We start from the raw sequence: 12,761 nt of genomic DNA on the forward strand, positions 1-12,761 counted from the left end.
AGGAAACTCTTTAGTTCACGCAGAGCTATATTTGTGAAAACAAGTTTTTTATTTACAAATAGAGAAGTATTGCACCTAAAATGTTGTGCTATTAAAAAAACACAATGTACCAACATCCTTTAAATCTTACAAATCACCCTAAATGCAAGGCAAGGTGTTTATGCAATAAGGTGTATAATACAAATAGCATTTGTGCCGACGGCCAAAGTTGTCCTCAAGTAAATACTCTGAGGCTGTGTTTACAAGTTTCTCCTAGTGTCTCAAAGGTGCACATAGAATGCTACAGTGTATCACCCTGGTAATGCTACGACTTTCCTCTACCCTGAATTAATATTGACCTGGGCGCAACTCTGCTCAACTCTGTTGGTTTGGGACAAGACAGTTTAGGGGCCACCGACATGCCCATTTAAGATCCCACCACATAAGTGAATAGATGGTCTGACCCAAGAAAAAGAATGTAATTTAAAATGCCAGTGCACTGCTTGCCTAAAGTCTCAAAGTTCAGATTAACAGAGTAAGCGTACACAGTGACTCAGGTGGTCTTTGTTTTTGTTGCTCGATATAAATAAGGCAGATAACCAGTTGTTGACCAAATGCCCTCCACCGATAATTACAGCAAAGGAGTTACTGGTCCTGCAGTTGGGCAAGTATGCAGTAGTATGGCATATGGCTCTGTCTCAAAACTTGCCAGTCGTGTACAGGATTTCTGATTGATTTAATGGACGTTGGTGTACCCACAATCCACCAAATCACAACTTGGAGCTAGGAAACTGAAGTTTATTGTTAAGTTCGAACAGCAAATTAAGCTCAGTATATTTCTAGAACTGTAAGTGCTAGTGTTAAATAGTAATCCAAAATGGTCTCCCCAGGCTCCATTTTGACTATTCATTTACTATTGCCATGTGCTCGACAAAGCTGACTCTTCATTGAGAATGTTAAACAGTTCGAGGGCCAGGGTGACTGCCTGCAGCTAGTCAGTCATGACAGCTTCCCGGAAAATGATAACCCTTTGTGCCATTCTCAAACTGGAAGCAGGCCAATTAAGGCTTCCCCACATACAGTAATGTTATGGGATTGGTCAGGGACGATGCAGGCTCACCCTCTCTCAGGTCTGCAATACTGTCTGAAGGTAGTTATCCCTTGGGTCACAAGTATATCCTTCATTTTGATTCTGGGCAGACTTTGTGTCATATTGTCATACATCCTTGATATGTGCTCCTTGCAAGTTTATCTTAGTAGGGCCTTTCTTGTCTTCCTTAGTCATTAGCTTGCTTCTTTTCTGGCAGGGCTGTCCTGATTTTTCTTCCTTTCTTGAAGGAAGATCACAGCAGCTTTTCCGTAGGCGTGATCGCCTGCAGTGCGGGACAAATTACAATCAGACTCCTGTCCCAACAAAGGCTTTTCAATGTTGATGCATAAAGATACTTTTCAAGGTCAAGATGAAGTACAAGTTAGTGGCTTAAGGCAGCCAGAATTGAGTCATCTTTGCGGAGCTGATGGTAAGCCAGGGACAGCCAAATGTCTGCCATTTTAGAAGCTTAATACTCTCGCATAATTTTTAATTGTGCTTGTTTATAAACTGCTGATATTGCTCTGTTTGTTAAAAATATTCTTAGTCGCCAGTGTTTAATTATCATTTTAAACCACCCTCTTTTTGTAAGCTCTGAATGCAGCAAGCATTTTGGTTTTTGTTAGGTGCTGTGGCGGGGGCACATTAGACTCAGTGGGGGTCATTACGGCATTGGCGGGCGGTAACCGCCGTGCGGCCGCCAATGCCGTACTCCCTGTTAGGGGGCCCCCTGCACTGCCCATGCCAGTGACATGGGCAGTGCAGGGGCCCCCAGGACACCCCTTACCGCCAGCCTCTTCCTGGCGGTGCAAACCGCCAGAAATAGGCTGGCGGTAGGGATGTCATAATCCCCAGGGCAGCGCTGCTTGCAGCGCTGCCCTGGTGGATTATCACCGCCGGGGCTAAAACAGCGGGAAACCGCCGGCCCCGGCAGTGCGACCGCGGCGCTACCGCCGCGGTCGTAATAGTGGCCTCCGTACCGCCAGCCTGTTGGCAGTACGGACGCGGGTCGTAATGACCCCCAGTATTTTGTAATCTAGAACTTTGACTGGTGCAAAACAGCATTTCAGTGCAGAGTTTTTACAACTCAGAATGGTACTTGGAGCAACAGCTACTTGCCAACTGTATTTTTATGAAATTTTAGAGTTGAGTAAATTGTTGAAGTGTTTTAGAATGGTGGGCCAACTGCATATTTCAGTTATTAAAACCGCACTGGTAAAGAGGTACCATGTAGTTTGAGGCCAAATATTAATTCCTATGACGTGGATACACATTAAAGGCTAAACTTTGACGTTGCAATTCCCTGATTGTCAGCAGTGGGTTAGCGACAGAAGTCTTTGAAAGTCAACATATGTTGTTTAGCTTTTAATTCCAGATCCGTCCTACCAACCACCAAGCGATCCAAACCGACTGACTGACCCAGGCAATTTGCCACCTGTCTGTTTAAGGTATTCATTCTGGGTGTTAGGCTAAAGCGTAGGAGGTTAAGGGCATCTTACCGTGACGTCTTGTGCAGAAGGCCAAAACCTCTGCTTTCCTTACCCCACTTTCTGTTGGTTGTCTCCAGTGGGTTGATCTAAACTTTGACATTACAGCTCCCTGGTTGTTCTAAGCAGTGGCTTAGAAACAGGAGTCTTTCAAAGTCAACATATGTTTTTAGCTTTTAAGTCCAGGTCCGAACGGCTATTCACCACTTGATCCAGACCATCGACTGACCCAGGCAATTTGCCACCTCTCTGTTCAAGTCATCCATTCTGGGTGTTCGGCTAAAGCATAGAAGGTTAAGGGCATCTTCCTGTGACGTCTTGTGTCGAGACCCAAAACCTCAGTTTTCCTCGCCCACTTACTCCTGGGTGTCTCCAGTGGATTGGTCCTCTGTCACTTCTGGGTGGACTCCATATACCACTCCTTTTGAGCTGAACAGTGCCCGGTTGGTGGGAACCCTGCCTGTTACAAAGTAGGCTAACACCTGTGCACATGAGCGTCTATTCTCATGCTCTTCACTACACCTCTTGCTTATGCACATCATCCCATTGTGTTTCCACCAATATGTTTCAAATCTCACATACCTTAGCCACCATGTTCCATATTTATAGGACATTCTATAAACGACCCCCTTTCAAACATGGATGTCGTAGGGTGTACAAGAACTAGATACAAAAAAGAGAACCTTATGCCCTCACTAGGGGTAGGATGTACTTTGTAAATAATACAGTTGGGCCGCCCAGAGAGTGCTTTATCCTTGTAAGGGGTACAGAAAGCACTAGGTAGTTCCAACACAGTAGTGTGATAAACCCCTTCAATGAGATGTGTGTAGAGATGTCCTACTGGTTAAATTAACATCAATGAAGTGAAGAGGCCATTAAGTGCTGCAAAAATGTAATCAAAGTCCAGTCACTTTAACAGCAAATTAAAATGCCTTCTTATTGATTGTGTGCAGTGATTTAGATGTCCTGTGTTTTCAAGTTAGCATTCCTCTTACATGCTTTTTCATGTCATTTTGTGTGGCTATTTTGCAAACACTTTACTATACTATGAGACTGAAAAGAAACGTTTTAACCTGGCTTGGTAGTTAACCAACAACTAAGCAGCATAAAGCCTCGACCCACTGTGTTGGAGCGTAGCCCATGTTCTGGAGTTCATTGGCGTGTTTTGTAACCTTTAGATACATGTCAAAGCTATTCCTGAAAATCCAATGAATACTTGATCGAAAATATTGTTATGGCCTACCAGTACTCCATCCTCAAATAAACTTTTACTCTAGTTACGCATTGGTCATTTTGTGTACTTAATGCTCCGACTTCACATTTGCATAAGGTTAATAACATGTTCCACACGTTGGGTGTTCTGCAAAAATAACTGCTTTTTATGTTGTACGCAGCAAATCAGAATTGTGTGGGTTTTTAAACAGTGTTTTCTTTTTTTTTTTCTTCCTTTAGTTGTTGTCGAGGGACATAAGACATGAGCGCAATGTTGTTTTGCAGTGCATACGATACATTCTGCGAAATAACTTCTTTGGACTTCATGCAAGGGGAGAGTCGCAGAGTGAATCGCAAGATGGCAGCGAAGTGGCTTCTGCGGAAGAGCCATTAAAGGAGAAGACTGCACATTGCACAAGTGCTCTCAGAGACCCTCAGTCAGCAGGAGGACATCATGACTTACTAATGGAGAACAACAAGGCAGAAACAGTTGTTCTGAAGGTAGACTTTTCTGAGGAGGAGATCTGGGAAACGCCTGGCCCCATTGCTGAAGAGATCACCGAAGGCTAATGCGGTGAAAGGCATGCAAGACTTTGATGGATGTAGAGCCCATTCTTGTAAAGAAAAATATGTTAATACTCTTGAATATGTACTTTTTAAGGTGTACTAATTACTGAGTGCTTATTAACTGCTACTTCATTGTGACAGTCGCCGACAGCCTTGTCACTGCACCTATGGGGTAGCCAGTGACGGAAAGCATACTGAGTTGGAACTGAAAAAAACGAAAAATGTGTGCTATTCAGGACAGTGGCTAAATACCACCGACACTTTAATGTTTTTTTAAATATATATAAAGGCGATCTCAGTGGTGGGACTGAATTTGATTTAGCCGTAAGAATGTTTGAGTCACGCCCCATGATTGCATTAATGGAGTTTTCAAACCTACTGTGTTCTGATTGTTATGCAGGATGCTGGCAATCTTTAGCATCAGTCCCATAAAATTGCTGTTTACTTGCCAGCATAAGCAGAGTCCTGCACATGTATCCGCACCACTTTTGCTGGGAAAATATTGGTCACAAAACATTGGTGCCCTCTTTCCCCGGTTACCTCATTTCAAGCCTTCTGATAGTATCAAGTACTTAAATATATCTTCCTTGCAAATTGTTTCTTGCCGAATCTGATGGCAAAAAATAAACACTGTTGAGAATATTGGATGCTTAGGGCTACTCTTATTTTCCCCTGTCCTGAATGAATGTTTTCACTATTTGTAACACCTCTCTATATAGTAATAATGTATACTGAGTAAGTACAACACCAACAGAAGTAATGATAGCAAAACTAGTTTAATTTAATAGAAACAAAATATAATGATAATATTAAAAGTAACATTTAAAATGTCATAAAAATGGTTCTGACAGTCATGATGAAATTGAAAGACCCTTAAGAGGTGGTAGTATCAGCCCCAATGAATAATTGCTTTCTTCAAAACTTGGGGTATTGTTTTGTTCTTCTTACTTCTTGTCTACCCACTTCCACAAAAAAATTCTGAAAGATAGACCGGATCATTGTTCATCACTTCCTTAGTCATATAGGCAATGGGAAATTGCAGTCTGGTTTCTCCCTGTTTGATTTGATGTCTATAAAGCACATGACTTCAGTTTACATCATCTGTCCATGAGTCAAACTAAATTCATGTGCATTTTCTGCTTGCATTGTCCTAATCTTGCTATTTCTTTGCATCTTTTTATGCATCTTTTTCTTCTTGTCCCATTGCACAGCCACAGTTACATTGAAGGATACAGTAAACAAGGGGCCCCTGTCCTTAGTGGAAAACAGGAGCTGAGATTGCAGCACAGATCCTTCTTCTTTATTGAGAAGAATGCAGCCCTTCTTATTTAATTGCAATCCAATAACAGTATATGGTACTACAAGCTTCTGTTGTGCACTCTCAGAACTCCTTTCAAGAGCCTGTGGTGTGGCAGGGCTGGCTAGTGCTGCTTTCTCTCCGGGCGCCTAGTAATAGCCCATTTTAGACCTCTAGTATTGGCAAAGCCTTAGTCTATATTAACTATGCTAACATGTGGAAACAGATTTCAACCAGAACTGTTGGTTTTGCCAGTGCCTTACCAGTATGTATGTCCATATCAGTATATTTGCTGAAGACATAGTTTGTTGCTGTCTTTTCCAACAGTTTTGTATCACATAATGTTTAATTAGAAAAACCTTAGCAATTACATGGAAGGAACGTTTTTTTTAATTGTTTTTTTTTTGGTTCAGTATAATGTGATAGCATAAATTGACATGGGTAATTTTTCCCCTTCAGAAGATTACTTCGTACACAGCATTTGATTCATTTTTTTCAACTGTGAAAACAAACTGGGAGCTCCATTCAGAAAAACTGTATGTGGGTGCATCCTTAAACGTTCTTGTGTAATTATAACAGAAGTCCTCAAGATGTGATCAGAGATACTTATTTATAAGTCTACCTCAGATTTCCATAGTTGATAGTCTAAGTGGGCAAGTATGAATCTGTAAATGAGCGATTGATAGAGGAAGGAAGTATCATGTGAACCTTAAATCTTAAGCCTGTGTTTATATTGTTTTCAGTTTTCTTACAGAAAGTTATTTTCTTTTTCACATATTCACATGAGCAGTCCATTGCTCAAACACATTCTGCCTAAGTAAAAATGTATTTGTATTTCAGCTAGCATGACAGATCATTCTCCCGATTAGTTCTTTGATGGGGTCTATAAATGATCCTCCCTCAAGAATCGTACACCCAGCTCACCTCCTGCTGGACTACAATCTGCTTCAGTTCAGAACCTGCTTCTCTTAACCCTGAAAGCTCTATTTTTGCCATGGAAAATCAGATTTTCCATGACATTTGTAAAGACCATTTAGCTCTCAGTGTGTAGTCCACCTTTGCCGCTTAGGGCATTTTATCACTTAACTGTTGCTGTTTAAGAATTTAGGGCCCGATTATGATTTCAGTGGTACTAGGACCGCAGTACCCATGATTGCGGTCTGACCGCCGCATCCTTGGCAGTCCGATTATGATGCTGGTGGTTGGACTGCCACAAGACTTCTGCCGCTGCCAGAATCTTGAATTCCGACATGTTGGGGAAAGCCATGGTCAAGCACAATAGTGCTGATACCGGCACCTCCGTGCTGATGATAACTTGCCTTTCCGCTGTCCTATGGGATATTGCCAAATGAATGGCTGGCAGAGACTGGCCATGGGGGCCCATGGAGGAGTGCCTATGCCATTGGCAGTGCAGAGGACCCCCTGTCAGCACAATCGGAATGCGCACTGTCAGCAATGGCAACTCTTTGCATGCACACAGTGCAGCGGGATTGGCTCTCCCTTAAAGCAGAAGCCAATGCCGCCACACTGTCTCCACCTTCCGGCCCCATGGGAAAATCATAATATGGCGGTGGGGTGGCCACCTGCTTAGCGCGTCCTACCCACTGATGTATCAGCGGTCTGGCAGTCAGACTGCAAAATCCCAATCAGGCCCTTAGCAATTTGTTGGACACAGTTGTAAAGACTCATAATCTCTGAAGATGAAATTGTTGCATTTTTTATGCATTTTAAAGTGAACATAACACTTGGTTCAACTAGCTTTTATTCTCTCTAACTTTCTCTAATAGACTAGCAATCAGCACCTTAGGCTCTATTAGGAGGCCCCTTAAATGCCTTTTGTACCCAGTTGATGGTTCAAATGTAGACATATAACCTTTTGAGTTAGTTTTCGGATGACTGCCTTATTACTTTGTTCCTTAGTTGGTACTTTTCGTGCTTAGTGTTCACTTCAGTTAACTTGAAATGTTTTAATATGGCAAACCATGAGTCCCTGTCCGTGAAAATGTTTTTACTATTACATCAGAATTTATACTTATGGATTTGAATTTCTTTTATATCAGTTTGATAGATGAAGTTATCATTTAAACAAATCTGACTCTCTAAATCATAAGGTGATTTGTTCGTTCCCTTCTAAAAATGACACTGTGTTCCCTTCAATTTTGCTATAGCAACAGTATTCCCTATAAATAAGCCCATGTACTAAACAGTTTATTTGGGAAACTTTGACATTCTTTGTCATGAAGACCGAGGTATATATTATGGGAAAATGTTATTGAGGTTTAATTGTACTATCTCGAAAGTTCAATGAAGCCTTGTAAAGTCTGTGATAATTTTGTTTATCTCGTTGTTTCTTTTGCCTCTAACATAATTGATACTCTTCTGGTCTTGTGGTTATTATTCCCTTTGGGGATGCTTTTACATACAGACTGTGAAAATTTGACAGCCCCATAATTTGTACTGCACGAGATAGCTTTTATTAAAATCTTTCTCAAATGAAAACTTTGTGCCCATTTTGCACAAAGCAAAAACGTGGCACCTTCAAGATATGTGTAAATCTGCCATTTATTTTTAATTTTCTTGCTATGCGTAAATTAAAATCACAAACTTGACAAGCAATCTGTCTGTCCATTTTCAAGAGTTCTACTTTCTGCTTTTTCATTGCTCATAGTTCAATATTTTAGCAGTGACTTTTTTATTTACAAATCATATGGTAAATGTTTCCTAATCTGCATTACTAAGCTATTTTTTTATTTTCTGTTGTACTTTCTTACCTTTCCTGAGAGAGTTGTAAAAAAGTTAAACAGGAAGTGCCAGTATCCCTGTCTGAGCTTCATCATGTGATGCCGTTAGTTCTTTCTTGAGCTAAGACTTCAGATGTACACCTTTTAACTGGAAAGTCTGAACGTTGTCGCCCATGTACACAAAAAGAGCAATTTATGTACAGGTGAAAAAGAGCTCAAAACCGTAATACAAACTCGAACATAATTACAGAAAGATATATTTTTTTTCTAGAAAGCCCAATTAGGTTCAACAACAGTTTTTGTGCTTTGCTGCTTTTATTGTGTATGACAATCACTACTGCATAGCTCTATATAGATCATTATTTTTCTCGCTGTAAATATAAAGGAATGATATCACACAAGGGGAATATAAACCTCTAAATTGAATTAATCGATATGTCGCAGAATTTGGCCAGTGCTTTTGTAGCAGTCTGACCATACAAATGTTGGGTTCCCACTCAGCACTTTATAGTTACTTGTCTGTCTTGCGGTAAGCCAAAGAATACCATAATTTCCCTACTTTTACGTTAAAAAAAGGTGGGGGTTTAAAAGTGCAAGTTATTTTCGAGAATCATTTCTTTCGTAATTTAATAATACTTTTGCAAGAAAATTTGTGCACAAATCGTGTGGTTAATTTTCTATACTCCCTATTGTATGAGCACAAAGTAACCTCTAGAATGAAATGGCAGACTGCAAACGTTATAATGTAAATCTGCATGTTAAATGTAGACTATGCACACTAAAGTGTAACTGCTTGTGATTTGACCTATTAACTGGTGTCTTATACACTTAGAACTCCATATCATGCATGTTTTATCATTAAAATCTAAAACTACAAGAGGTACTGCAATATTTTCTTGGTTCTAGCCATCCATGTGGCTGTAGTAATGCAGAGCAGGAATAACAGAATGGACATTGATGGCTATGTTTATGATTTGGTTATGGAAGTTACATGGTAGCTGTTTGTGGATTTCAATGCATTATGGTGCCTTTTTTAGAATTATTAAGGTCTTTGGCTAACAATGACAAGTTGCATTTGGATCTCCAATTAAATTTGTCATATTGGTGATGACGGTTTCTGGCTAGTTATGGTAAAAGTTTAAGCACCTAATTATCAGGAATAGTGTTTATGGTAGTATCCAATATCACAACAGTGAATACAACTTCTGTCAACAGCTGATTTCCAAGAAGCATGAAATAATACAGATGTCTACGCACTAAAATCTATTGTAGTGTTCATGTTGCAATGTGTTATGTGCCGTACAGGAATGAGCACTACAATTTACCTGCCCAAAAGGTAGCTAGTATCCAGCTCCTGTCTTTTATCAGCACACCCTCTCTTGTAGATAATTCTCGACTGTTGTTCTAGACAATGTATGATATTAAGTATTTCTTTAATATTGAACCTCCGTTTCACCTGCCCTAGTTTAAATATGTTTTCTGTTCTCTTTTTTAATTGTTTTTGTAAATAAGTTCTCAGTTTGTTCATACCTGTACCGATCTGCATTCCTATCCAGAAGATTCATGAAGATCCAGCTCTAAATAGTTGTGGGCAAAAGGGAGCCATTTGAAAAGTACTGTATATACGACTGTGTCATTCAAAGCACAGAATTGCCTATCAAACGTCTTTGTTATGGAAAATGCTTCTATATAATTCAAAACATTTCAGAGTTACAATGTTTTTTTGTAAGTAATGCTACGGACTATTTTATTTAAAAAGCTAGTTTTGAACCATTTGATCTTTTGCTTTTTACATAATTACGAGGGATGACCAGATCTGAACTGGGGAAAAAACAGTATTTTATTGGACAAATGTACTTCATGCTTGTCTGTGCTGAAATGTGCCTGATTCGTTTTTGTGTATTTCACAAGGTTGATCTATTGCACCATTTTATAAAATATATACTCTAAATTAAAGACAAGATGTGGTTCAGTACTTGCTGTCCTTTAGTCGTATACTGTATTTACATTGCTTGTTTTCCTTAAAGTTACTTGCTTAAGATCCAGATGATTTTATCAGCCTATAGAGCCATACAGAAAAGCAAGTCCATATCTCGCTATTCCTTGCTTAATAACTAACTTCAGAAAATCATTATTGTCTTCTAGATCTGACATTTTGTTATGGCAATCACACAGGTAATTTATTTTCCTTCCTTTGTGCAAATGTGACTGAACCTGAGCCTGAACTTATCTGGGAAGCAGTTGAGTGCACTACACAGAGAAAGAAAGAAGGATATCCATAGCTGATATGCATAGCTGAGGTGGGATAGGGAAGTGTCATTTTCTCTATAGCCCAAAGGACAAGTAGAACCTGTCATCCTTGAAGAAGGATGGCAGTGCCCTGGGATATGCCTGTATGGGTTTCCACAGAGTGGCAGTTCTCACCCTTGTTCTTCGAGGTCTGCCAGCATTGGTCTCCTAATTATATGGTCTTCCACTTCATTGTTTGATGTTTTTTTTAGGTGACCCTGCTGTTGAATGCATAGAGTGTCTCCTAATGCTGTAAGAGTGAATTTGAAATATCTCTTGTACATAATCACCAAAAAAGCTCCTGGGGAAGTATCAGCTTTAACCATGGCCATGTATCGTTCTGCTGATTCCCCGATCTTCAGAGAATTTCTTCCTTAATTTGAAAAACCTGGAACCTCGTCAGGATTTCAGTTGAGGATTTTAATACTCAGGACACACCCTCTGTCAAGTATGATCTCTTGTTCCTCTGGCAGTTCACTGACATTATTAAAAATACCTTTGATTCAGCACTCTACATAATACTTTTCATTGTTCTCTAGAACACCACTTAATCTAATGTTGTTGCTTTATGAGTAGTTTTCATGGCCTTCAGTGAATCTTTAAGCCCATGGATTTCACCATTCCAGTTCTTTCATTTTTCTACTGTTAAGGTCCTGGTCATTGGTTTACTGCAGTTTTTTTTTCTACTTTTCACTTTTGACGGTCCTACAGCATATCAGTACGAGGTGGCTGTTTTTAGCGGTGAGCCTACGAGTGCATGTGTTAGCACATGCGCCTCTCTTGCGAAACTGTTGTGTGCGGTAAAGAGCTGGAAGCCACCTGTTGCTCATCATTTAATTGTTTGCTGCCTCATAATTCAAGGCAGGCTTCACATAATTTCTGTTCCTCTGTGTGGGGCAGGGACCACACACTGATTTATTCAACTTAATTAGTGACTGTCCACTGCTCCCAATGTGATCGAGGTACTATTTTGTTCTTTTTAACTTCTAGTGCCCTGAAAACAGAAGCCTTGTTACTAGCAAAAACGTGCCCAGCAGGACAAACAAAATTGCAAAGATTTATTTTATAAATCTGACTTTCTTTTATTTTATTTTGCCAAGTCGTCTTTTCTCACTTTCAACTCATGTTTTCCTTTGTTTTTGCTCATGGGCGTTCTTCTCAAAAGAAGACAATTAACTTTTTCGAAATATTACAAAGTGGCATTGTTTCTTTATTATGTGTAATTTCTGAAATTATATTTTTACACGATTGTGCAGTACACCCCAATCCTCCCACTGCAATCCACCCCACTCACCCTACACCAAGTCACCCCACCTCAATCCAATCCACTCCAACTCACCCCACTCCTCCCAACCCACCCTAGTATAATCTGCCCCAATCCAGTTCACCCCACTCTAATAAAAAAAACATCTGCGCCATTCCAAAACACTATGCCCCACTCTAATCCAAAACAATATGCCCCACTACGAAGTAATATGCCCCCCTGCAATCTTCTGCATTCCAATCCAAGACAATCTGCACTACTCCAGTCTGCCTCACTCCAATCCAGAACAATCTCCCTCCTCCAATCCAAAACAATCTGCCCCACTCTGATCCAAAACAATCTACCCCACTTGAGTCCACCTCACTCCAATCTGCCCCAGTTTAATCCAAAACATTCTGCTCCACTTCAATCTGCCCCAATCCCATCTGTCCCACTTCAGTCCAAAACAATCTGCCCCACTTTAATCCACCCCACTCCATTCTGCCAGTCCAATCCACCTCACTTCAGTCCATTCCACCCCTGTCCAGCCCACCCCAATCCCCTCCAAACAATCCACTGCTACCCAATCCACCTCACTCTAATCCAGTCCACCCTACTCCAATCCACCTTAACCCTCCCCATTCCAGTCCAATCCAGTCCACATTAATCCACCCTACTCAAGTCCAATCCACCCAACTTCAAACCACCTTAATCTACCCAACCTCAATTCAGTACATCCCTCTCTAATCAATCCACCCTACCCCAATCCAATTCACCCACTCCAATCCAACCCAGTCCACCACAATCCAGTCCAACCTACCCCACTCACCCAATCCACACCAATCCAATCCACACC

At 40.6% G+C, this 12,761-nt stretch overlaps 1 protein-coding gene across 1 annotated transcript in view; it reads left to right on the forward strand.

Annotated features, from left to right (window-relative positions):
• Positions 1–10,348, forward strand: part of NUFIP1 (nuclear FMR1 interacting protein 1) — a 243,974-nt gene extending 233,626 nt beyond the window's left edge. The window contains exon 10 of the mRNA XM_069205411.1: positions 4,009–10,348. Coding sequence (XP_069061512.1) covers positions 4,009–4,338 — 330 coding nt within the window. The 3' untranslated portion in view covers positions 4,339–10,348. The remainder of the gene's footprint in view (positions 1–4,008) is intronic.
• Positions 10,349–12,761: the final 2,413 nt, after the last annotated feature.

The sequence above is a fragment of the Pleurodeles waltl genome, chromosome 8 (genome assembly GCF_031143425.1).
Source record: "Pleurodeles waltl isolate 20211129_DDA chromosome 8, aPleWal1.hap1.20221129, whole genome shotgun sequence".
NCBI lineage: Eukaryota > Metazoa > Chordata > Amphibia > Caudata > Salamandridae > Pleurodeles > Pleurodeles waltl.